The sequence below is a fragment of the Gossypium hirsutum genome, chromosome D09, assembly GCF_007990345.1.
Source record: "Gossypium hirsutum isolate 1008001.06 chromosome D09, Gossypium_hirsutum_v2.1, whole genome shotgun sequence".
Lineage (NCBI taxonomy): Eukaryota > Viridiplantae > Streptophyta > Magnoliopsida > Malvales > Malvaceae > Gossypium > Gossypium hirsutum.
Window position 1 is genome coordinate 43,211,336 of NC_053445.1, and position 25,964 is coordinate 43,237,299.

At 34.2% G+C, this 25,964-nt stretch overlaps 3 protein-coding genes and 1 pseudogene across 14 annotated transcripts; 3 read left to right on the top strand and 1 right to left on the bottom strand.

Moving 5' to 3' along the window:
• Positions 1–562: 562 nt before the first annotated feature.
• Positions 563–2,955, top strand: LOC107891188 (protein LEAD-SENSITIVE 1). 2 transcript variants are annotated; one of them, XM_016815897.2, is made up of 3 exons: positions 563–743; positions 855–928; positions 2,076–2,955. In XM_016815897.2, the coding sequence occupies exons 1-3, from the start codon at positions 724–726 to the stop codon at positions 2,747–2,749; spliced, it is 768 nt and encodes a 255-aa protein (XP_016671386.1). In that variant the 5' UTR covers positions 563–723; the 3' UTR covers positions 2,750–2,955. The 2 variants fall into 2 exon arrangements, with proteins under 2 accessions (XP_016671386.1, XP_040956706.1); XM_041100772.1 differs by lacking the exons at positions 563–743; positions 855–928 and adding an exon at positions 945–1,581.
• Positions 2,956–4,156: 1,201 nt separating this feature from the next.
• LOC107891189 (ribosome biogenesis protein NSA2 homolog) lies at positions 4,157–6,422 on the bottom strand (annotated as a pseudogene).
• A 3,349-nt stretch (positions 6,423–9,771) lies between these two features.
• LOC107891186 (receptor-like kinase TMK3) lies at positions 9,772–13,783 on the top strand. 6 transcript variants are annotated; one of them, XM_041100770.1, is made up of 4 exons: positions 9,912–10,069; positions 10,314–10,429; positions 10,517–12,771; positions 13,075–13,783. In XM_041100770.1, exons 2-4 carry the CDS (start codon positions 10,419–10,421, stop codon positions 13,119–13,121), a joined length of 2,313 nt encoding a protein of 770 aa, XP_040956704.1. In that variant the 5' UTR covers positions 9,912–10,069; positions 10,314–10,418; the 3' UTR covers positions 13,122–13,783. The 6 variants fall into 6 exon arrangements, with proteins under 6 accessions (XP_016671381.2, XP_040956704.1, XP_040956703.1 ...); XM_041100767.1 differs by having other exon boundaries at positions 9,913–10,069; positions 13,085–13,783; XM_016815892.2 differs by having other exon boundaries at positions 9,772–10,069; positions 10,314–12,771; positions 13,085–13,783.
• A 1,404-nt stretch (positions 13,784–15,187) lies between these two features.
• On the top strand, positions 15,188–25,719 carry LOC107891183 (uncharacterized). Of its 6 annotated transcripts, none has more exons than XM_016815886.2 (21): positions 15,188–15,258; positions 15,396–15,456; positions 15,544–15,616; positions 15,823–15,945; positions 16,153–16,322; positions 17,508–17,657; positions 18,042–18,176; positions 18,314–18,374; positions 18,890–19,173; positions 19,727–19,858; positions 21,034–21,153; positions 21,303–21,389; positions 21,497–21,619; positions 21,781–21,898; positions 21,988–22,113; positions 22,533–22,667; positions 23,082–23,233; positions 23,413–23,553; positions 23,854–24,153; positions 24,763–24,881; positions 25,274–25,719. In XM_016815886.2, exons 2-20 carry the CDS (start codon positions 15,400–15,402, stop codon positions 24,856–24,858), a joined length of 2,583 nt encoding a protein of 860 aa, XP_016671375.1. In that variant the 5' UTR covers positions 15,188–15,258; positions 15,396–15,399; the 3' UTR covers positions 24,859–24,881; positions 25,274–25,719. The 6 variants fall into 6 exon arrangements, with proteins under 6 accessions (XP_016671375.1, XP_016671374.1, XP_040956707.1 ...); XM_041100773.1 differs by having other exon boundaries at positions 15,211–15,456; positions 25,274–25,398; positions 25,477–25,719; XM_016815887.2 differs by having other exon boundaries at positions 15,211–15,309.
• The last annotated feature ends 245 nt before the right edge of the window (positions 25,720–25,964 follow it).

Sequence of the window (25,964 nt, forward strand, 5' to 3'; positions counted from 1 at the left end):
TTTGATCATTAACTTTAACAATACCGTTAAAGTTAACTGCTCAGTTAAAGTCATCTTATGTCACAACCACGGCGTGACATGTGGTAAAAAAATTATAAAAATAAAAAAAATAATAAAAGTTATAAAAAATATTTTTTTTTAAAATTAGAATTTTTTTATAAAAATCGTAAAAAATATAAAAAATTGAAAAATTTCGTAAAAATCATAAAAAAATTATAAAAATGCATTAAAATGCCCTTTAACTATTAAATTTAACTGTTGACCATTAATATTAACGATACCCAATTTTTTTCAGTTAAAGCCATCACGTGCCGCAACGGCGCATGACATGTGGCGAAAAATGATACATTTTGACAGTTCAAGTATTTAATTGAGTGTAAAAAAATATAGGAACTTAATTATTTTTTTAAAAAATTTTTAAGGATTTTTTTAATGCATTTTAAAAATTTAAGTATCTAAAAGAGAATAGAGCTTAATAAATTTTTTCTAAAAATGTTTGATTACTTTTTACACTTACGCGAAAAGAAATTTATCAATGGTTAAGGGATAGACGGTTTAAAAATAAATATAATATCTTAACGATTATTACACGTAAATCTAGTTTACGGGAATTCGGATAAAAAGGGAAAAAACGAGACTTAAAAAGCAAAGCAGGAAGAAGAAGACGAACCGGATTTTCGAAATTACAATATCCGGATCTGGTTTTACCAAAGAAGAAAAAGCATGGGGCTGCTTTCTAACAGGTTCTTTTTATCTTTTTTTGCAGTTCATCTGTTTTTGTTTTTTAAAGATTGGTATGCTGAACTGATTCAAAATCATTTTGCTTCTTTCATGTTAACGAATGGGTAAAACAGAATTGATAAGAAGAGCCTGAAACCAGGGGATCACATTTATTCATGGAGGACTGCTTATATTTATGCCCATCACGGTTCTTTACTTACTTCCACCCTTTCCTTTTTTGGGGAATAGTTTGCATTTCTATTTGTGGATGTGGGTTTGAATTGAATTTTAAGCATGATCTGATGGTTAAGGAAGTATATGTTAAACTTTTAGGACAAAAAGCGCTTTTGAGAAAAGCTGAATTTTTTTCCTTCTGCATTTGGCCAATTTTTGGCGTTTGAAAAGCACTGTTTCTATGCTTTTATCTCAGAAGATCCTTTCCTCTTGAAAACCTATATTTTATTAGTTAAGCAGTAGGACCATTCTATAATATGCTTAGCCTGCTTAGGTACTCTGGTATCCATCCTATATCGTATAACCGTAATTAAAGAACTGTATAGTTTCAAGGATTTTGCTAACCCATGGCACTTTCTATTTTTGTAATGGACGTTCTATGAAATGCAATAACTGGTAACATTATTTATCATTTTCAATGCATTTTGTTAAAGATATTACCGTATATTGTGACCTTAAGAGTGACTTCAGCGCATTTGTTACCAAATCCTATTTTAAATGTAAGTGGCAGTGCATTATCCGCATTTATTTGTATTTGAGAACTTCAGCTCTTGGCCTAATGGCACTGGATGTTTACCTTAAAAACCCACATCGTGGGTTCAAATCATAGGAGCAGCCTTGTTTATGGTATGTGAGTAGGTAATGATTTGCTTTTGTCAGGGTGTGTGAATCAATTGCAAATGTAATATATATTTATATTTATATTTATATGAATAGAATTGGTTAGTTTTTCTACCTTCTAGAAATAGTTTTGCATTTGCAGTGATGCTCTAACGAACTACTTTATTAAGAAGTTCTTTGTATATAGAGGAGCGACCAGATTGAATTATCTATTTCATGGTTCTTGTAATTTTGAGTTTGAGATCGGGTATTGCAAAATAGGAGATGTTGGAATGCATTTGGAGGTAGAAATGATACGTATGAGTTCAGAATGGTAAATATTTTGCTATTATAGAGATTATGATACGAATTCAGAATGGTATATATTTTTCTGTTATCGAGTATGTTTTCAGATTATCTATTGAAGAGTTATGTGTTTACTTTTATGTTTTTCATTTTCCAGTTATATTTTGCTGGAATTATTTTAATAATTGTATCTTTTTCCTTGTGTATGAGGACAGGCATCTATGTTGGAAACAATACGGTCATCCATTTTACAAGACGTGGCCAAGAATTTGGTACAGGAACTGTGCTTGATCTCATCCTGGTAAGCTCTGGGCCAGCTCAATCTCAACTGCATTGCCCTACCTGCACTCCACCTGAAGAAGGTAATGGTGTTGTTTCCTCGTGCTTGGACTGCTTCCTTGCTGGTGGAATATTGTATCGTTTCGAGTATGCAGTCAGCCCTGCTCTCTTTATTGCAAAAGCAAGAGGTGGAACCTGCACTCTTGCAGTCACTGATCCGGATGATTTAGTGGTTCATCGAGCAAAATACTTGCTCGAAAATGGATTTGGTTGCTATAATGTATTCAAGAACAACTGTGAGGATTTTGCAATCTATTGCAAAACTGGGCTGCTCGTTCTGGATCATTCGGTTGGACGAAGTGGTCAAGCAATATCTATTATAGGAGGCCCTCTTGCAGCTGTGTTGTCAACTCCATTACGCCTTGTTACTACAAACATTTATGGTATGGCAGCTACAGCAGTTGGGATGTACTGTGCAAGTCGATATGCAGCTGATATCGGCATAAGGATGGATGCAGTGAAAGTTCCAGTGGAGGATCTTACGAGAAGACTGGCAGCCGGCTTGCTTCAGGTGATTGAACCTCAACATTTGGCAGCCACTGCCCATTAGCATCTTGTTGCTCCAAGTTTTTAATCCGGTGAAACTCTGATCTTTCAAACGCGTTGTGAGGATTTCCATATCTTTCATTTGCTGTTTGCATCTTTATTATTAAGATGGTGGTTTGCTTGATAAAGTTGGTTTTTTTTATGCCCTTGATATGTAGTGATTTGTGCAACAATAATGACGACTTATATAAGGAGTTTATAATTTATTTATCAGCATTTCTAATCCACAAATTATGGACACACCCGTATGGCAACATCTTGTAAGGTGACGTCTGGTTTTCTTTCAATGAGTATTTGGTAATGGAACCTAAATCTCTTAGGAAACGTAAATCCATGGTTGGGATATTTTTCAAAATTCTTTACATTAAATATAATATTAATTTGATATTTCCCAATTACTACACTAGTTATAACAAAATTAATATACGGTTAAAATTGTATTTGAAGTAAATATTGATTTAATAAATGGGTGTGGAAATTTGATCCGGAAGGAGAATCCTCAATAAACTCTTTTCGGGCAATGGCTTAAGAGGAGATTGTACTAGTAACAGTCGAATGGAAGAAATTGTGGAAATTAAAATTGCCACTCAAATTATAGTTTTCCATGTCTTCCCGCAAAAGATGAACTTATTAGAATATCTGTTAGTGTGAGTGATCTTTCTCTCTTATAACAAGGAAAATGAAACAACTTTTTGTCCAATGTGAGTTTGCACGGCCTTCAGTTCATTTTCTGTGCAACATTTCTTGTTGAACACAACTCCGCAATGGATTTTTCAATGGTTTGAATATAAATCACCTGGAACCTAAGGAAGCAAGAAGTTTTTACTCGATTTGAATGAAAAATGTTGGAACTCACACCTCAATTTAGAACAAGTAATTGAAAAGTGATCTCGTTAAGGGCAGGAGATAATAACTTTGAAACGGCAAGGCTAACTAGAGATTGATGTTGTTTGTAAGAACCTTAAAATGCAGTCGTAGCTTCAAACTCGGATTACGATTACAAGATTAATGTTGCAGTGGGATATTTTGAGCAGGACTACTTAACAGAACTAAAACATGGGCCCGTATTTAAGCATTTGAAGGTATTAGACTCGATAGACACAATCAAAGTATCCTTGATGAAATAAGGCAACAAACAAATGCAACTAGAGGTCAAGTGGTGGACAAAGTGATATTATACCAAAAAATGATAATTGTCCCCAAAAACTTATATGCTTTTTAGCATCTAGAAAGTCATCATTCTATCACCAATTAAATTCCTTAGGAATTGATCACTTTCTATCGTACCATATACCAGGGGAAAAGGCATAACTCTTATAAACCCAGATTTATAAATAAACAGATTTGGTTCAAAAGCATTGAAATATCTAAATCTAAATCTAACACTGAAAAAAATGAAAAAGAGAGAAAGTTAGCAGACTTGATATGAATTGGATTATCAAATTTGAAATGTCTGTTGTAAACCGCTTACACAAGCAAAACTGCATTTATACAACCATCATTCTCTGGGTTATTTGTTACTTGAGCATATTTTACTGCATTCGGAAATCCAAATAGGAACAAGCATTAAAATAAAAAAGCAAGATAGGATATTTATTCATCATGCTTGAATAGTGAGAGGATCTTTACCCCAAACAACTTTCCCAGCCGGTGTGACCAGACCCAATTCACTTACATTCACCTGAATTCAACATAAAAATATGGACATCAATAATTTCGCGCAAGCAGAATTCATGCCAAATATATATAAAAAAAAATAACAATGACAAAAAAAACCTCAATGATTGTTCCTTTGGTCATAACACCAAGAGAGGTATACATTGGACCATTGGGATTTTTCTTCACCCCAATGATGTCAAGATTGAAGGTGCATTAGAGTTCAGGGTGTGTGACATGAGCTTTAGTAAATCGCAACCCCGACGGACGGATAAAATGCTCGTATTTGGGAGGTTTTCTTGTAAAACCAGGTCCTACAAATGTGCACTTTGTGACCATCCTCTTCCATTGTTTAGCTGCAAGAGAAAGAAATTAACACAGGAGAACAAGAATTTCTGATAAAAATCCAACATTATCCTTTCCTCTGGTGCAATCCAACTCCAGATACAAAAAAGTTCATGTTGTGCAAGTAAAGTTAGCATAAAAAGAGGAAGAAGCAATTTATATATACTTACTTTTTCGTTTACCAGATCTGATCACCTTAAACATCTCATCTTCTGCCACAGGCCTTACCTGAAGGTCAAAACTTAAGAAGTCAAACAACTGTAGTTACAAGAAAAATAAAATACAGAAACAGAAAAAATACCTGAGAAAGCACATATTGAGATGCAACAAACAGAAAGTTTCAGAATCTTTTTACCTTGGGTATAGGGACCTCCCATTTTCCAGCTTTCTCTTTCCTTTTTTGCTTTATCGTGTTGCTGAGAACTTAAACATAGTATAATGTTACATGTATTGATGATTGGATTCATGTGCCATCAAACTCTTATGTCAGCTACCTTTGCACGTGTGGTGTTTTCACGATCCATAAGATATGCAGGAATAGCGCCATCTTGCACTTCATCATCAACCTTGCGCCTAGTTGACGATTCCTCATGCATGGCCAATCTGTTGATGTGATGCAGAATTAATTCCTAGTTATTATGGTTAACAAGGTCTAGACCCAAAGCAAAAGCTTTATGGTGTTAACATCTTAAAAAAATAAATTCACTGTCTCAGGCCCAAGTTCCATTTCATGACTCCATAACTGGCCTTAGAAACGATAGGCATTTAATTTTCACAGTACACAAAAATAGGCGATTACGGACCAACCGAGTGAAGAAAATTTAAAATTGTGAGCAACATGAAAATGGAAAACAGTCATGTTAATTTCCTAGGAATAAGGGGCATGAATAAGACATTGATTTAATGGAAGACAATATGATCATTATGGGCATTACCACAATAAATTTAGCCCATGAAGTCAATCAATTTACAGAATCTAATTTCATCTGAAAAACTATTAAAAAGACAAGTTATCATCAAATTTTTAAGTGCAAAACAGAACATCATTCCCATAAGATTTTAATTGGATTAAAACATACTAAAAAAGATGGAAAAATCCAAATTAGAAAAAATAATAATTAGGAAATAGAACTAACGTTTTCTTCATGAGGGCCTTCTCAGCATAATTTTTCTTGGCAATCATCTTACCCTTAATACCAAGGGCCTACAGAGAAACAAATGAATTAGCACATAAACCCCCGAAAAAGAAAAGAGAAAATAATCAAAATAAAAGGGAAAATTAAGAAAATAAAGACCTTCTGGGCCTTAGCGGAACGCTCGTGAACTTGGCGAGCTTCCTTCTTGCGCTTCTTCTCGAAGAAGTCATGGCGATAACCATGCCTCTTTCTGTGTAGCTCTATGTAATCACCTTGCGGCTAAACAGACAAATCAAATAAGAAATTAGCAACATCGACAAAAATTAACCATTGCAGCCACTTCTTTAAAAAGAAAGAGAGTGAACTCGAAACGAACAAACCATCGCGACGAAGACTTGATCTTTATTTCGAAGAAGCGAGTGAAAACCCTAGTCTAGGGCTTTAAAATTTTTTGTAAAATAACAAATGGAGGTTTAAGGTAGGGTGAAAATGGTATTGAAATGCGGGTCGGGTATTTGTTTGCAAGATGTTTTGGTCGGTTACAAATTTGTGCTTCATTCAGGAACCTGGGCTGTTTAAACAAGGGTCTTGGACTCGAATAACAAATACCTATTATTTAGATTCCATTTCAAGGCTTGCCAACATCTTAAATTATGTTAATTATGTACAACTAAATATGGTACGATAATCTTAAAAACTTAATTTAATGAATATTTTAAGAACAAAAATATTGTTAAAGTAGATATTATCAAAATATTGATGTTGAGGTTTTTAAAATTTTTACATTGTTCTTTATTTTTAGTTTTTATTTTTAAAAGTTAGCCACAACATTTTAAAAAAAACAATTTAGTAACATTAAAATTATTTTAATAATGAAATGACTTAATTGATTTATCCTTGATAGTTTAATAAATTTAGAATGAGGGTCATAATTCGAAGATGTTTGATGTAAATAGTCATTCCATATAAATTATATAATATTATATAAATAAATATTTTATGAAATTATATAAAATAACGGATATTTTTTTTTATTCAGACTAACCTATCCAAATCATATCTACCATACTAGTATCATTTTTTTGGTACAATAGCAAATATACCAACCACATGAAGTCTGATATGTTGTTCTAGCCATCCAATTTACTCGTCTTTGCAAGCCATCCCTTGTTGGAGCACCAAGAATTTGCACTTCCCGTTGTAGAATCTGTACACCCTCCATAAGAGGTTGCAACTGCCAATTTATTACTGTTTTCTTTTCTAGAATATTGCTCAATTTCCAGGAGGGATCCTTGCATAGACAGTTCTTTACATCCATATGCTTGAGATGTAGTAGAAGGGTCCGAAGAAAGATGAGTGTAGAATAAAGTTTGGTGGATCCCTCTATTGCCTGCCATATGATAATTCGGTTGTATTTCTTGTATTGAAAAATCGCTGTTGCACCAAATTTGCTAGTATCTTGGTTCCCAGCTATTCCAACAACCATGCCCCGGTTAACTTCATCTCGCTGTTGGAGTGGTTCTCCTTCCATGCTCGAGGCCCTTCGTCCTAAGTGCGTACATTGAGGCGTGCTTGTCTTGGAGATACTCCAACCATGTCATACCACTATCATTGAGGCTTAAATATATTTGTTCGTGACCATCAAATGGTTTAAATATTTGCCAACTCACGTATATTTCAATTTATAACAAACAAATCATTTGATCATATTTCAAATAACACAAATAAAATGTGGGTGAAAGAAAAATAATCTATCCTGTATATTAAACACTTAATTATAATAAGATATTTTTACTTTACATAGTAATTTGTATTATTTTGAAAGTAATCCTTTTATATTTTCTATATAAAAAAATATACACACGATAAAATTTGAACTCAATCCTTTTTAGTTTTCAACTCATTCATTATTTATATTAATTATTTATAAATGTATTCGTTACATAATTTTTGGTAAAGGCCTAAAAGGAACACAACTAGCGCGATTCGAACTTAGGTCACACCTTGTGTGATGAACACGTTGGCGATTAGGCCAACACACATGATTCAATTTTTATTTTATTTTTAAAATAAATTAAATTATTTATATAACTTTTTTTAATTAGAGGTGTTCACGGGCTGAGTTTAAGCCTGATATTAATATATATTTTATGCTTATCTAAGTTTGACCCTGCCCAAAATATGGGTTTAAAATTTTGCCCAAACCCGCCTATATTTGCAAAAGACTAACCCAATCTCATTTTAGGTTCACATATATTATTTTTAATTTTTTTAAAATATTTATATTATATTATTTTAATATTTAATAATTTTATACATTTTTTATTTATTGAAATTTTTTATATAGTCATTTTAACATTATTTTAATGTTTGCATTAGAGTAGTATTATATATTTAGTATAGGTTTATTTTTTAATTTGTTCCAAATTACATAATATATAAAAATAACATAATATAAAGTATTATAAACTTAAAAATGGGTCTGGCTCGGGCTTGAACATGTTCAGGGCCTTAAATATTTAAGCCCGAGCCTAATCTATATTTTAAATGGGCCTAATTTTTTTGTCCAATTCTTTTTCTGAGCCTAATATTTTTGCTCAAATCTTCCTAAATTTCGGACAGACTTTTGGGCATAGGTGAGTAGCCCAATTCATGAACAAATATATATTTAATATATGACTTTAAAAAAAAAGTTTAATGATTTGATAAATTTTCAAACTAAATTGGTATATGATTAACTTTTAACATTAACCCAATCAAAATCATTGGTTAGGATTATTAATATTGTTTAAATTAGGTTTAGTTGTCCTCTACTAACTTACCAATAGTATAGTATCTTCCTTCGTTAATATAAATACGTTTATGATAGAAAAAATACTGCTGAGCTATTCGTCAGTTCATACCAAATTAACCACAACTTTAAGTAATGATCCCAGCTACGATTTCCAATTACTCTAGTGCTTCATTTTGTTTTTTAATTGAGACTGCGAGCGAGACTCATAGTTTACACAGAAATACTGTGCTTTTTTCACCCATATGGATCATCCCTCCACACCTACGTGGACTGCAGTTTAGGATAAGATCTCTTAACTTTAATACAATATCGATCATCGTGATTTTGAAGGGCTATGCAACATAAAAGTTAATGCTTCGGCCTTTGAATTAGCATATACAATATAGCCCAACAGTAAAAATGATTAAAAACGAGTGTGAGCCCAAAAGTATATGCTATATATTAATATTATATTAAACAGCTTAAGATTATGTGTAATACGTCGAAGAGCAAATGAACAATAGAGAGGTTTTGAAATCTCACTTTTTGGTTAATCATGGCATAAGTTTGTTTCTTGTTTCTTTTTTTAAAGTATTGTTTCTCAATCAAATCAAATCTTCTTAAAGTAACGAATAGTGTATCTTGTGATTTTAACAAAAAAAAAAACTTTTTATATTTTGGCGACCTGAGTGATTACTTACATCTAGTGAAATGACTTACTATTCTTTTATCTTCACCAAAAATCATAAAAGACTTGGGAAATTTGAACACTCAAATCTGTTCCTATATCAAACTCTCCACGGAAGAGATGAAGTAAATATTGGAAGAAAACAATAGAAAAATCTGAAAAGAAAAAGCAGGACCACAATTACACCATTATTCTTCCGACCCCAAATTAGTTGAGTAAAATAATACTAATAAAACTTGTTTGGTCTGTATTATTTTATTATTTATTATCTGCAGAAGAATATGAATAATAACTTGTACCATGAAACAAGCCACCAAGACATGGAAATCAAAGCACCTCTGAAATGGATCAGTGTTCCACTCAACAAAAAATGACCCACCAGCTTAATTGCTACAATAAAAATATATAACTTTAATTAAACAAGCCGTAAAAGTGGAATTGATTAATTAGTTAATAGCAGTGAGTGCTGTTTTAATGAAGAAATGAAAAAGGAAAGAAAACTGTTAAAAGTAATGGCACCTGGATGTAGCATCCTACTCAAAAGACAGTACTGCCCTTGTCTTTTTGCAGTTATTGATGAGGCAAGGGGAGAGTGAAAAGGAAATCTGGTATGGTCTTTGGTGGTGTCTGGCAAATGAAAAACCACTTTTCCAGAATATTGAAGTTGATGATTATATGTATTTATATTTGTAATGCTAATTGAGAAATTCACCTTTAGGCTATAAGGTATCGTCCAAGTTTCATTTTTGTTTTTTCGTTAGGCTTATATTCTTCAACTGTTCAACTTTGATCGAATACTTTGTTTTGTTTTGTTTTTCATGTAATAAATCTGCCCTCGTTGCTCTATAGCTCCCAAAGTTTGATTTTTTTTTCTCCTTGTTTGTTTTCATGAATTACTGTGTCTCTTCTTCACTGTCTCTTAGTATACCACAAATCTAAAATCTATTTTTTTAAAATTATTTGATGCAAGACTTGAAGTGGGTATTTGAAGAAACCACCATTGTTGCTCAAGTGAAGCTGCTTTTATAGTAGTTGAGGTTATCTGCTCCAGTGCAGCAGCACCCAAATATCTGCAATGAGAAAGAAGTTAGCTTCAGTGCTTCTTTTGTCTCTTGTTACAGTGGTTTTTAGCACCACTGACTCTGGTGACCTTGATGTTTTAATGCAATTCAGAGATGAACTTGATAATCCGGAGCTCTTGAAATGGCCCGAAAAGGGTGGTGATCCTTGTGGTCCTCCAAGCTGGAACCACATCTATTGTGAGAATTCCAGGGTTACTCAGATTCAGGCTCAAGGTATGGGGTTGAAGGGTACTTTGCCTCAAAACTTGAACAAACTCTCCATGCTCAAGAACATTGGTCTCCAAAGGAACCAGTTGAGCGGAAAGTTGCCATCTTTTTCTGGTTTATCTAATTTGCGGTATGCTTATTTGGATTACAACAATTTTGATTCTATTCCATCTGATTTCCTTGATGGTTTAGATAATCTGGAAGTCTTGGCATTGGATGCCAACAATTTTAATGCTAGTACAGGCTGGTCATTCCCTAAGGCTTTGGAAAATTCTGCTCAATTGACCAATCTTTCTTGTATGAACTGTAATTTGATCGGGCCATTGCCAGATTTCCTTGGTTCCATGCCTTCCTTGACAAACTTGATGCTTTCTGGTAATAGGTTGTCTGGTGAAATTCAGGGAACTTTCAATGGCAGTGCTTTACAGATGCTTTGGCTGAATAATCAACTGCATGGAGGGATGACTGGTCCAATCGATGTTGTGGCAACAATGGAGTCCCTCACAGTTTTATGGCTGCACGGGAACCACTTCACTGGAACAATCCCAGAGAGAATTGGTAAGTTAACTCTCTTGAAGGATCTCAATCTTAATAGTAACAAACTTGTTGGCCTAATTCCTATTAGTTTAGCAAATATGAGACTGCAAAACTTAGATTTAAACAATAATCACTTGATGGGTCCAATTCCAATGTTCAAAGCATCAAAGGTAACTTTTGCTTCAAACAAGTTCTGTCAAGCCACTCAGGGGCTTCTTTGCTCCCCAGAAGTTATGGCACTTATAGAGTTTCTTGGAGTGGTGAATTACCCTTCCAAGCTTGTATCCTCCTGGTCTGGTAATGAGCCCTGCAACTGGTTGGGAATTAGATGCAATAGTGGGAAGGTTTCAGTCATAAATTTGCCCCATTATAATCTCTCTGGTTGTTTGAGTCCTTCAGTTGCAAAGCTGGACTCCCTTTCTCAAATCAGGCTTCAATCTAACAATCTAAGTGGTCCCATTCCAAATAACTGGACTAGCTTGAAATCCCTAGAAACTCTGGATCTCAGTGGCAATAACATATCTGGTCCTTTACCAAAATTTAGTAGAACTGTGAAGCTTGTCGTAACTGGTAATCCTTTATTGAACGGTGATAAGACAGACCATACCAAAGGGGCTAATATTCCACCTGAGAGTTCAGATTCTCCACCCAATATCCCTACTACGTCATCACAAGATTCAGATCCGGGTTCCCCTGCCACTAACTCTTCTCTGAAATCAACAAAAACAAAAGGTTTCAAAAGAAACACATTTGTTTTGATCATGGCTCCTGTTGCAAGTTTTGCACTTGTTGCATTTCTTGTCATTCCTCTATCCATCTACTTTTATAAGAAGAGAAAAGACAGTAATTTGTCTTCAACTTCCCTGGTAATCCCTCCCAGGGATCCATCTGATCCAGATAATATGGTTAAGGTTGTTGTTGCTGCCAATAACACCAATGGAAACACTTCTACCCTAACAGGGAGTGGCTCTGCAAGCAGAAATAGTAGTAGCATTGGGGAGTCTCATGTTATTGAAGCTGGAAATTTGGTCATATCAGTTCAAGTTCTTCGGAATGTAACAAAAAATTTTGCAGCACAGAAAGAGCTCGGCCGTGGTGGCTTTGGTGTAGTTTATAAAGGGGAACTAGATGATGGAACACAAATTGCAGTTAAAAGAATGGAGGCTGGTGTGATTACAAACAAGGCTTTGGATGAATTCCAGGCTGAAATTGCAGTCCTTTCAAAGGTTCGGCACCGCCATTTGGTATCTCTTTTGGGTTATTCCATTGAAGGCAATGAGAGAATTCTTGTTTATGAATATATGTCTCAAGGTGCTCTTAGCAAGCATCTTTTCCATTGGAAGAGCCTGAAATTAGAGCCTCTATCTTGGAAGAGACGGCTAAATATCGCCTTGGATGTAGCCAGAGGAATGGAGTATCTTCACACCCTGGGTCATCAAAGCTTCATACATAGAGATCTTAAGTCTTCAAATATTTTACTTGGTGATGATTTCAGAGCAAAAGTTTCAGACTTTGGTTTAGTCAAACTTGCTCCTAACGGGGAGAAATCTGTTGTGACCAGGCTTGCTGGGACTTTTGGTTACTTAGCACCAGAATATGCAGGTAAGCAAACTGTCTAAGGTTGTCCAATCATTTGAAATGAGATCAGGCTTAAATAAACATAAGTTTTCTCATGAAATAGTTTACTTTGCTTAAAACTTTTAACCATTCTTTCTTTCAATATGAATGTAGTTTGAACTCCTCCTTGGAGTTACAAGGACTTTTTGAAAGTAATATATGCCGGTAGTAAGCTGATCTAGAGGATTTTAAGCTGATTTGTTCTAGTCTTTGCACAAATGGAAGCATATCCCGTAGTTGTTATTGATGTCATTTGTTTTTGTACTGACTCTAACTTCAAAGTTCCAGTATACTTCAGTTACAGGAAAAATCACCACCAAAGCCGATGTTTTTAGTTTTGGTGTCGTGCTGATGGAACTTCTGACTGGATTGACTGCACTTGATGAGGATAGGCCTGAAGAGACCCAGTACTTAGCTGCATGGTTCTGGCATATCAAACCAGACAAGGAGAAATTAAGGGCTGCTATCGACCCATCTCTCGATGTAAAGGATGAAACATTTGAGAGTGTCTCCATCATTGCTGAACTTGCTGGACATTGCACTGCAAGGGAACCCAGCCAACGGCCAGACATGGGGCATGCTGTGAATGTATTGGCTCCACTTGTTGAAAAATGGAAACCACTGGATGATGATAATGATGATTATTGTGCCATTGATTACAGCCTTCCTCTTAATCAGATGGTGAAAGACTGGCAGGAAGCTGAAGGAAAAGATTTTAGTTATTTGGACCTAGAAGACAGCAAAGGTAGTATCCCGGCTCGGCCTACTGGTTTTGCAGAGTCATTCAATTCTGCCGATGGTCGATAAAAAAGAGGTACTTCGTTGCATTTCTTTGAATTCCTTGTTGTTATAAATAGTAGTTTGTGTTCTATCTATTTGAGAATTCAATGTTGATATATATTTCCGCATTAAATATAGTCGTTTGTAATATTTTGCTGCTTATGATGGTGTAAGTTGCTTTGATTAATTTTATGGGCAGAGACGTCTTGTTAGCCAACAGACATTATAATTGGTATTAGAACCAGATATCTAAACTAACTTGTCGCCCCACCGGAACAAACAACAATATCCATGTCTCTCTGTCTCAACTCCTCCTTGTCCTTCCCAAGTAAAACTCTACATCATAAGAGGTTTGCCACAAGGATGGATGCAGCAGATTTCTGGATTGACATTAACTCTTTTCGAATTATGAATTGGATTCTTTGTTATTTGTTTATATTTTTTTCTGCTGAATTAAAATCAACAAGTTATTCGGGAGACAATACTAGATTGGACAAATGGACCGAAAACCATAAAGGCAAAAAACATGTTGCAAGTATGTCGGAAAGCAATGATATATAGTGAGAGAGGCAACCGAGTAAGTACATAATTGCATGGGTGTTCGTCCAACGGGAAGTAAGAAGTAAATTATGGCGGAAGTAGGATGCTTCTTGAGTCTATCATCATATATGTTTTTACAAAGCCAATGGATAATTCCAATCCAATCGTAGTATTATTTTAATTAAGGCAACAGCTTAACTTGGTTTTCAGTTTAAAATAATAATGTTTTTTTTTTCTTCTTGGAAAAGATACTACTAATAAGAATAAATAAATAAACAATTCTAGTTTATTAAAAATAATAAACTAGAATTATTTGAATTCAATAGATCAGCATTGAATTTATTTTAATTTTTAGAGTGTTTAGTGATTTTTTTAAATGCATTAAAATTTAAAAAAATTGGTTAATTAAAGTAATGAAATCCAATTCAAATCTATTTATTTTTTATAAGGGTTAAAAAGTAAATAAAATCAATTAAACTCTTAAAAATTTCACTTTATTAACTGAAATCTTTTATTAATGGAAATCTTCAATTAACTAATTTGATTGTTAATTATGTTGACATGGTAAATGATGCTGACGTGGTCATACTAGAGCCGTTGTTTTTGTCAATTTTTTGACAACTTTGCTCATTTTTTTTGTTATTATTCTTCTGATTTATTGAAAAAAAAGTATGGCGGTTTCATTTCTTTTTCTTTTTTTCATAATAGAACTGTTATTCCTGATTAATACAATGGACAAATTAATGATTTTCCATCAATGAGATGCTGACTACACAACAATAATTCTAGTGCTATTTGCATAAATTGTGAATTTATCCTTTTAAATTTTATATTTTTTAAAAAATTAAAATCCCAGTCTTGATCAAGTTTATTAAATTATAGTATTTCCAATATCTAATATGATATTATTACATGTCAACTATTTCCACCTCTTACTAAAAATAGCTAATCTAATGATATATTAATTCTTTCACTCGAAAAGAATGGCCTACTCAAATTACCTCAAAAAGAAAAGCCCATAAACTTAATTGGTCGAATTGTTGGGCTTTTGGGCCGATTACAAGAAAATAAATAAGAGACTTTGAAAGGGGTTTTATCAGATGCCTAAACCCTTGCTGGCGATTGACCTATAAACCAGAACTCGGAAACCAGGTTCGTTGTTGTGTTACTGTTCATTCTCGGAAAGCAAACGCAAATATTTTGGTAAAAATTGGCGAATTTCGTTAACATCCTTCCCCCCTTTTTCATTTATGCGAAGAAGTACTGTGATTTTACGTCTATTGGTGTAGTAAAATGGTGCGTTCGAAGGCTCCTTCAAAGAAGCAGCAAAAGAAAGGCATAGATTTCAAAGTAATTCTACTGCTAGTGCTTCCTTTCTGTTTTCTTGTATTACTCGCTACTATTTTAAAAAAAATATTTATTTGAGTTTATTTACAGAAAATAAAGAGAAAGCTAGGCCGGAAATTGCCTCCACCGAAGAATGCCACAAATACTGAAATTAAATCCAAAGGTGAGAGTTAATAATTTAATCTGTTATCATATTTTTACTTTTGAATTAGGGAGACAATATGTTTAGCTGGAAAAAGTAACTAGTGGAATTTGAAACACTTCTTTTGCTACAAAAAATTCTTAGTTATAATCTCGAAAAGCATTATTGTTAGCTTTATTGGGGACCTGATTGATCGAAATTTGCTATTATGTGTATTGCGCGAGCAGCAATTGTACTTCCTGAGCAGAGTGTGGCAACAAACAAGGAAGGTTTAGCTGTGAGTAAGAAAGGATTGACTTTGAAAGAACTTCTTCAGCAAACATCTCATCATAACGCCAAAGTTCGAAGGGGTACCTTTTTTTATGATTTTAAAGAATTACAGCCTTTTTATTGTTCGATTGCATTATTTGTTTTCTAATTTGTGATTCATGAATAAACTTCTTATTTTTTATTCTTTTAGATTTTAGATGATTTGTTGATCGAGTATAATTTATGAATCTGTGTTTGTTTTTGAGTTCCGTAAATTGTTCTTTATATGAGTTTTCTTCTCCTTGAAGATGCATTAATGGGAATCAAGGATTTAGTCCTTAATCATCCGGCAGAGTTGAGGCTGCACAGATATGCAGTTATAGAGAAACTGCGGGAGCGGATAAGTGATGATGATAAAGTAGTTAGGGAAGCGTTATATCAACTGTTTAAGTCTGAAATTTTCCCTGGTTGTGCTGAGGTTTTTTTTTTCCCCCTTTTGTTTGTTTGCTCTTAAATTCAAGCTGGTGTTTACTTTCAAGATTAAGTTTTCCATGATAGTGTATTGCTACATGCTTATATTATTCGGTAGAAATTCTGGTGATGCAGATATCTTTATGCTTTAGCTTTTGATGTTATTTATTAAATAGTTAAAGGGCTGATTTAGACTAGCTTATATTGTTTCATAAACAAGCCAGAGTTGTCAAGGGCACAAAGCGCATTCTAGGTGGTAGAGCCCTTATATTGCCTTAGGCACAAGGTGCAAAAAAGGCTCTAGCCTAAGTGAAGTAAAGCATGATATGCATGTATGTTTGTATGTGACTTTTTTATGTGTGTGTGTGTATAAAGCTTAAGACATATAATAAACTCTAAAGTTTGGTCTAGTTTATCTACAAAATATGCAATAATGTTATTAGTCAATATGTGTGATTTCCTTATGGTTCATGTCTATAGTTCAATACTAAAATATTGAAAAGTATAAATTTAGATGCTATGCCTTTCTTACGAGTAAAGATATATCTAAGAAAAGAGAAAAAGAAAAGATAAAAAAAGAGAACTTCGATCAACTGGGCTTTTTCTATGCCTAAAGCTTTGCAAGACAGCATGCTTAGGCGCAGCAGGGATGCGCCTGATCAAATGGGCCTTGCCCAAAAGTGTCTTAAGGTGCTTTTGTTGTCTAGTGCAAAGACACAAGCATGGTGCACACCTTCACAACACTGAAACATGCTGGAGAAATGCTAAGTGGGTTTGCTATTTTTGTTTGTCTATGAGTTTGGTATTCTTTTTTGTATGCTGATGTGTCTCTTAAGGTGTGAAATTACTCTCATAGTTCAAACGTGGCTCAGGGTGGAATGCTGTTTAAGGCGAAGGAATTATTATCATTTTTAAGTGTATGCTTAAACCAGATTATTGTTCTTAGGATCAATACTTGATTTCACATGTATGTATATATGTATGTGTTTGTCGTATACATATACATATATATCTTTTAGAAAATAATCCTGCCCGAGTTTCTTTCTGCTACCATCTTTTCTAGATGTGCTTCATTTGTTGTCCTGTGAGAATGAGTTAAGATATGGCTGTACCTATTTTCTCCATTTATCATTTTTATAGTGATTATTCTTGTCCATTTAACTGACAATAGGTTTTGGCTTTTCTTTTCCAGGATAATCAAGGACTTCTCATCTCCTTATTGATGACATATATTTTCAATGCAATGACAAATTTAGCAATTGACATCCGCATGATGGCTTTCAAATTTTTTGATCTTGTTGTGCAATACTATCCTCCTTGCTTTTCATTATATGCTGAGAAGGTACATAATTTAGTCATTTTTTTAATCATTGCAATTATTATATTTTTATTGGCTTCGGTAAACAAGAAATTTTGTTAAAGGAATTGATATATAGTGCAGAAAAGAAAAGTCACGTTGATACTTAATAATATCAGATGTTGAAGCTTTTTTGGTTTCATTGGAACAGGGTATTATTGAGTTTTCAAGATAAAATTAAGTGATGACCTTTTAAACTTGTGATATAGCCAGTCCTTATTCTCTGTAGTTGTATTTCCTTTTTTTTTCCTGAACTTTTTTATTTAGGATGGTGATATCCCATTTTGAATTAATTTGAGTAATTGTTTCTTGTTGTTTTCTATATATATATTCGTGTGTGTGTTTCTTAGTTGGTTGTTTCATGACCAGATTCTTCAGAGCTATGAAGATATTTTAAGGAAAAACCAGTATTATTTAGAAGACAAGGGGAAGCTCAGAACTACTCTTTCAGGGTTAGTCCGCTGCCTGTCACTGTTGCCAAGCAAAAAGCCAGGATCTGAAAAGGTATGTTCCTATTGTCAATCTTGTGTATACCATCTTTCTTGGCTCTATTATTTTGGCAAAAAAAACATGAGGTGGTTTTTTGTCTGTAATGATACCAGCTTCTAATGCCTGTATTTATTTTCCATTAAATTTCCTAGGGTATTTCAGGAGACAGGATGATACATGCTTTTGAGCCTGATGCACCAACAGCAAATACTGGTATGTAAAAGCTTAATGCACCGTCTTCATTACACTTTTTTTCTCCTTCGTGTTGCTTTTCTATTCCACTAAATGAATGATGGTTACAATTAATTGGAAAGTGTATGGTCTGGTTTCTGTGTTTATGCCTTGTGCAATTCCCCCCCTCCCCCCCCCCCAAAAAAAATAATTATTAGGTTTTTTTGGGCTTCAATTTCTGTTTGTTCTTTAAAGTATTAAATTGTGCATTTGCTGCCATCTCTTCCTAATGGAGTTAGGTGACTTCTCTATCTAACAATCAGAGTTGAGGAGTGTGTTTTCTTCATTATTGTAATAATAAGTAGTATAAATTGCAAAGTTTCTTAACCTTGCCGCGCTAAACTGTCTTTTTTCCCTGCTACATACTCTGCTCCAAATTTTGTCAACTTTGTTATTTTGTTCTTTTCTTTTCAGCTTTTTTTGTTTTAATTGGGAGGTGAAGAAAACCATGCTGGCATGCTCTGGTTGTATTAACAACTGTATTTTTGTTCCTGTAGGGTTCTCTACCATTATCAAGAAACTAAAGGACCTTGTGCTAGTTCTAATAAACTGTTTCCAAGATTTTATTCCATTGCTCATTTCTATGCCACAACTGGATGCACAATCATTTGATTGTATATTATCCATACTTCAAAGCATAGATATTGCTGTAAGATTTTTTATTTATGGTACTCATGAAGTGGCAGCTGATTCAATATGCAATCAAACTCTCTCATCATCCTTGTCAAAGAAGTTATTGGGAGTATTTCCCCTTTATCCAAAACACCACCTTTCTGTGAAGGTATTTCCTTAACATGATTTCCGAATCTTTGTTTGCCTTTCCAATGGCCTTTCTTATCTTTTGTCTCTTAACAAATACGTCTTAATTTCTTTCCATTCACTTGTGTAAGGAAAACATTCAGTCAACCCATTTCGTTTTAGCAGTAATAAAACAAAAAGATGAACAATTTTGAGTTTTGTTGGATGCTGATATATCTTGCATTCTATAGACTAATGCTTCAGTTGGTATCTTAGATTATGTTTTATACTGACTGTTGCTGTCTTGTCCTTCTCTGCACATCCAATACTATCACTGTTATTTTGATACTTAGAGGCTTTTGAAAAGAAAAAACAATTGCCTGTGTAGAAAAAATATCTCATTGAGTAATATGGCTTTTGATCAACCCCCGTTGTTGACCACTAGAATTGAGAACCATGTATCTTGCCTCTCCCCTGTTCCTTCTTGATATGCTTGTGTGAGAGTAACCCTAACCATTACATGATTTCTTTAGAAACTGTTTTTGATTTTTCCTTAATCTTTTATTGCAACTGATCCTTTTATATTTTGAATTTAGGAGGATGATAGATATTTTATCCTGAACATTGTCATAACGGAGATATTTTTGCACCTCCGGGAATGGATCTGCCCTTCTGCAAATGTGTTTGAGAAATTTCTCGAGTTTATAGAGAATGCACTGCTCGGCACGGTTGGCTTCTTGAAACCATCTTGCATTCCTTTATCTGGTTTCTTTCTGAACTTGCTCATTGAAGTAAAAGTAAACTCTCAAGTTTAAAGATCATGTAATGGTTTTTTTCTTATAAAACAAGGTTTTGATTCAACTTATGAATTCTTAAGATTCAAAAGGTTATCTATTGTACCTACTGTAGTTTCATACTGGAAGGTAAAGAGAACAATTAGTGTGTTGAGAGGGGGTGTCTTCATTTTTTTCATACCATATCACAATTATGATGGATGTGTGCCTTGCATTAAAACTTGGTTAATAGTCTGATACGGACCTTTGGAGAACCAAACCTCAAAAGCTGGCTATTGAGGCTAGAGCGCCTAGGTCCATATAAACTCCGCTAGGAAATTCCTTACTTTCCTATGTGGGATCCAAGTCCCATACCTTGCAATTGGCACATAAAAATCTACCACACTCTGCAGCCCCAGCGCCCACGCGGGCTAGTTTTATGCTAGCTTAATCTATCCTTGGGCAAACACTGCAATGCTGGTGTCACCACCTGCGCCGCACGATTGCAACTAAGAAACATGATTGTTGGCTTTGATACCAATTGATACAGACGTTTGGAGAACCACAGCCCAAAAGCTAGAGGTTGGAGAGCCTAGGTCCATATAAACCCCATTAGGAAATCCCTTACTTTCCTATGTGGGATCCAAGTCCCATACTTTGCAATTGGCACATAACATAGTCATTGCAATTTCTTGGAGATCAGTGTTTACCTGTTCATAATCTTTCAAAATTCAGCAATTCAAGGGTCTGATTGTAGATTGTAGTAGGGAATTGTTTGGAATAGTTCTTGGAAAGGTTGAGAACCACTGAAAATTGGAATAGGATTTCTGTGGTTGAAGTCAGAGAAAATTTAGTGGCTAAGGAAGTATTTCTGGCTAGTTACTCTTTTTCTTTTTTTGCTTTCTTGGTTTGATTTAAAAATCTATTGTCTACCTGAGAACAATTTTCCTCGGATTATTAGCTTTGCATTTTAAATTACGCAATAATTTCAAATTTTATTTTGTCATCATACTTCTCCGAATTAGTTTAAAGGTTCTTAAAGTATTTTGATGCTCTTCAACTATAAGACTCATTTTATGTTATGGAGTGCAGACTTTATAGAATTGCTTCTGATAACTTGCATCCTGTAGATTTGTAGTAGCACACGTTCTGGTAAAGTAGCATGGGAAAAGCATGTACCTTCATTGCTTCCTTTCATTCCCAAACTAGCATCAGAAGTGGAAACTCGTTGGCAGTTACGCATTCTTGAGGTTGGTTTTATTTTGAGAGCACTGTTTTAAGTACATTATCGTGATTAGTTTTTCTCTTGTTTTATGGGCTTCCAGTTTTGTTGGCCATATGGTTCAAGGTGATTGTTTCACAGGTCTTAAGAAAATAACCATTAAAAACTTTGTTGCAGTCATTTACTCAGACATTCAAGGGTTGCAATCCAGAGTCTTCACTTAAATTGTCTTGCCTGTCCATGATTGAAGAAATGTTAATTCCTGTAAGCTCAATTCGATACATTTTAAGTGTCACTAAAAGGCAACTCCTATTTTGGACCTCATTTGCACCATCTGAAAATTAAGTCTAGTACTATTTTTTAAATAACAGAATGGAGATAAGCACTATACTGAAGCAAGTGATACTGTGGTATTAGACTTTCAGACTGTTTGGATAAGAGAGCTGCCCTCGTTGTTAATGCTTCTTGGTGATAGACAACCATCCTCTTCTCAGGTATTAACCTATTTTACTTTCTGAGCTTCACTAACATGGTTAGATGGTGGACAAAATTGTTGAAGTTGAAAAGTTAGAGCATTGTTTATAATCATCTTAACCAATGATCCACTTTGTTGTGAGTCCTCAAAACACGAGTAACTATTTTTCTTGCACCTTAGGTTGTCTTGCGCCTTCTTCTTCGTCTCGGGCAATTTTCCGGTTCAAACTCTTTTCTTTTTTGGGACTATGAAAATACTCAATTTGCACTCAGTGAGTTTTACAGCACATGTGAAGAAGGTATAAGTTAATTTTTGCCGAAACTTTAGTTGATGAAACAAACTTACGTACTTTAGAATTGACCTATCATTTCATTTCTTCGTTTTCAGGAAACATATACTATGGTCCTTTCATGAGACTTCCTAGGGATTGTCAGGAGTTGTCTATCTGTTGCCTTTATTATTTCTCTAACTTGAGTGCACTTTTGCTGAAATCAGTAGCTTTATGTTGCCTGTGTAAGTGTTTTTTACGATTGTTTGTTTTAGGTCCTTTATATTAAAATTTTGTACTTTTATAATTTCAAAACCTTTATGTTTTTTACATCTGAAACCAATACCAAAAAGATAAAAAATTTGAGGTTTTCAAAAAAGAAAGATGACAGTTTCAGACGTCCCAAAATGGCAAGTTTTTCTTTAAGGTAACCCAAAATGGAAAGTTGGCATATAATTGAGGGACAGTATTATTTTGCTTTAGTAAAAGACAAAAGAAGTGAGTTGTACATTTGGACATTTGTGCTGCTGGATGTTGCCGGCACCTTCTTTTTGCCTTTTGGTGGATGATCTTATTGTAAATTTGGTGAGGAGATGCTTAAAATAGCAAGGCTAAGTTTGACATATAATGTCTTCTATTATCTTCATTGTCCTCTATATTTCAGGTCCTGAATTGGAGCTTTTTGTATCTTTCCGGATTATAGAGGTTCTGCATGCTGCCTACAAAGCTGGACACATCCAAATTGCTGACCATATCAGCTTCTTCATGACTTTACTATCTCGTTTCAAAGTTTTCCCTGGTATTTCAGAACTATCTTCACTTTCCAATTTTGTTGGTTATATCACTTGGCTCTTTTCTTTTGTCTTTTCAACAAATTTAAATATTTTGTTATCTTTTAACTTAACCCTTTATGGTGCATATGCTTGTAAATTTGTAACTCGTAAGCTCATAATGGCATGCTACACAATAGGATGGTTTTGTAAAATGTTTTTACTTCCTAACTACAGAGAGTTGGCCCTTTAGATTCTATTGATTTGGTTGCTCTAAAACTCCTCTTTCTATGAGCGGGGAATAAGGTGCTTCATGGTGCAAGTGCTTATAGGGGAATAAATGACTGCTACACTCTGTTCTGTTTTGATACCTTTATAGTTTTACTTGTGATTTTACTTTATGATTATTTGATATCTATCTCAATGGGATTTCAAATTTGCAGAAAATATAGATCCTGTTAGAGAAAGTGATGTAAAGGTTTCAAATCATGGAGCTTTTAAGTCTCTCACCAGCGTGCTTTGCTCATACTTGTCACAGATGGGTGATAGTTCTGTTGTTTTACAAATACTAGATCAAGCAATCATTGGCTTGATAGTAAGTTGACAGAACTGCTTGCATCTTCTTTTCGGTTATTTCCTTGTTCCCATAGCCCAGGGTTTATCCAAGTTTTTGATATGTTGGATGAGTTGTTTCTCATTTTCCATTTGGTCCCTTTCCTTAAAAATTTATCTGCAAGTCAGAATGCTTGACAGTGGTAATGTAACCTTTTACAGTTGTTGCAACCACCTCTTGACAATGCATGTGCAATGTTGAGAGTGCTCATTCTGCTGGACTCTAAACCCACTAGGCTTTCTGAACAAAGTATAATTGCTCTAAGCAATTTCCTTCCAGGATATCTTATGGATGTTGTGCATGTAAGTTGTCAGCATTTGCCTTCGACTTAAATTCTTCACATGTTTCTTATCTGCTATCCTGTTATATTTCGCATTTTTAGTTTTTCTGTTGGTCATCTTCTTGCCTTTATATTGATTCTAAATACTATAAATTATTCTTATTTAGTTCTTGTTATTTGTGCATCTATGCTTGAATTTACTAACTCCTACCAGGAGTGAAAGGGAAACCAGCAAATAAAAATTCTATGCATCATCATGTTGTCTCTGTAGACTACTTCGTTTTCTTGATTCTAGTTGCCAAATTTCTTTTGATTTATGCAGTGTATTCCAGAAGATGATGTTCGCACATGGCGTTATTACCTTCTACCATGCTTTTTCTTGTTTGATAGGAGTAACAAGGTTCTGAAGCTTGTATTGGATTTAATTGGTTCATTTTTAACTGACAGTAATTTGTCGCTTCCATCTGATACCTCTACAAGATATGCCACTGACAATCTCAGTCGGATAAATGCAACTATTTCTCTGCTACTATTAATGTACAAGGACATTAAAGTTCAGAAAATTATTTCTTTATTCAGAACAGAGGTCAGCTCAATTTTGAAAAGCATAGCTTCTTTACAGGTATGGTTTTGTATCATGCATTGTTCTTCTAAAATGATTTTTATAAGCAAAGAAGCAAAAGTATGGATGAATCTTGTTTGTGTTAATCATGACTGAAATTTCACTAAGATTCTAGCCTCTGGGATCCTTTGAGCATTTATACTTTTATTTGTTTATCATGCATCCTGTGCTCAGTAACATTGATTGTTGATGCGTCAATCCCATTGTTCAGTTTCTGTATATGAATATGATTTCTGCCAAAAGCACATTTTGTTTTAGGTCTTTGGTTTGCATTATTTGGTCCAGTATGCTCTTCTAATCCTATGGACTTCAAGATTTCATTAAATGATGAAAGAATAGAACTTCTTCGTTGGATATGCCCCTTTTCATCCGATTTTGGCAATTTATGACGTTACAACTTATTTCCCTGCTGGGTCTGCTTCCTACTAGATCTGTCCTGCTGTTATATGCCTAGTACCTTTTGACAGCCATATAGTTTTGAAAATAAATGGTGCTTTAGTTAATCCTTTGGACAAGGCCACTGCAAATTAACTTAAATTATAGAACTCCGTGGTTCTCATGTTGTGTGATTAATTCATGTCTTTGGTCTCTTTTCTATTGTTACTGCAGTCTTCAGAAGTCAAGATGAACCTTGAAGAAAGGCACAGATTTCAATGTTCATTTGAACAATTAAAGGTGGTTAGTAGTACATCACCTGCTGGCTGATTATCCAATGAACTTTGGGCACTGTGAGTATATTTTATTTTCTTCTATCATTATTATTTTGATACAACTCAATTTTTATTTTGTAAAAGTCTTTCATCTATTTTTAAGATTATACCTCCAAACCCTTGTTCAAAAATGTGTTAGATGCAGTTAGTTAAGGAAAAATGAAGCCAGATAACATAGGTTCTAACAAAAATTTGTGCAACAAAAGGAGAGATTTTCATGTGATGGAAAGGTTAAACAAGACAAAAGAGTCTTAAGAAGAGCTAAGATTACTGCTATAGATTGTTGTCTGAATCCAATGATTTGAAGTTAATATTAATGATGCTTGTAAATAATTGATTCTGTTGGGGAACTATTGTAACTTCAAAAAGAAAAAGGTCTTTAATATCTTTCACATTCCTGTTTCAAGCAGCAAAAAGGCATTTACCCCTTTGAGGGTTTGGGATCGGGACTAAGCAGAAAGCAAGCACAAAAAGGGAAAATGAATCAGGTGGAAGGAATATTGATGAAAATGCTGGTTCAGCTAATCCGACGTTGGTAAGGGCCCTGCTTTGGTTGTTTGTAATTTTAATGGTGTTTAGAGGCGAAATTGTTGATTACACCACGTGGTTGTAGGATGAAGTACATGCATTGTATATTTGAAAAACATAGATATAGCAGCCAGCCTGCAGTCCAAGGGAAAAGCCATTGAAATGGATCCCAAGGATTACATATTCCAAATCAAATCAGAAATCCTGCCTCATAGATGATTTAGCAGACGCTTATGAATTTTTTTTATAATCATCCATTCTATAATGTAAAATTTTCGGATAACCTGTGAGTATCTTATTCTGCCTATTGCAGCAGTCTCTTTGTTTATTATCGTTTTTCATATTAACTTTTTGTAATTGAAAATTTAGAAGTACGGAACGATTTATTAATTTGACGTTATCTTTAAAAAAAAAGAGAGATGATAATTCAACAGAGCATACCTTGACTTGAACCTATTCGTAATTTCATTTTGCTAAAATAAGGATTTGAAAATTGGTTTGGTAGCAGCTAGAAGTTTGCAAATAAACCTTAAAGGTATGCATGAATGAAAGCCTGTACTACTTCACTTTATA

Coding starts and splice junctions, on each gene's coding strand:
- LOC107891188 (XM_016815897.2), top strand. CDS start 724: ATGGGGCTGCTTTCTAACAG. Junction 744..854: donor ATGGGGCTGCTTTCTAACAG/GTTCTTTTTATC, acceptor TGGGTAAAACAG/AATTGATAAGAAGAGCCTGA. Junction 929..2,075: donor TTATATTTATGCCCATCACG/GTTCTTTACTTA, acceptor GTATGAGGACAG/GCATCTATGTTGGAAACAAT.
- LOC107891186 (XM_016815892.2), top strand. CDS start 10,419: ATGAGAAAGAAGTTAGCTTCAGTGCTTCTTTTGTCTCTTGTTACAGTG. Junction 12,772..13,084: donor CTTAGCACCAGAATATGCAG/GTAAGCAAACTG, acceptor AGTATACTTCAG/TTACAGGAAAAATCACCACC.
- LOC107891183 (XM_016815886.2), top strand. CDS start 15,400: ATGGTGCGTTCGAAGGCTCCTTCAAAGAAGCAGCAAAAGAAAGGCATA. Junction 15,617..15,822: donor TACTGAAATTAAATCCAAAG/GTGAGAGTTAAT, acceptor TTGCGCGAGCAG/CAATTGTACTTCCTGAGCAG. Junction 17,658..18,041: donor TTTCATTATATGCTGAGAAG/GTACATAATTTA, acceptor TTTCATGACCAG/ATTCTTCAGAGCTATGAAGA.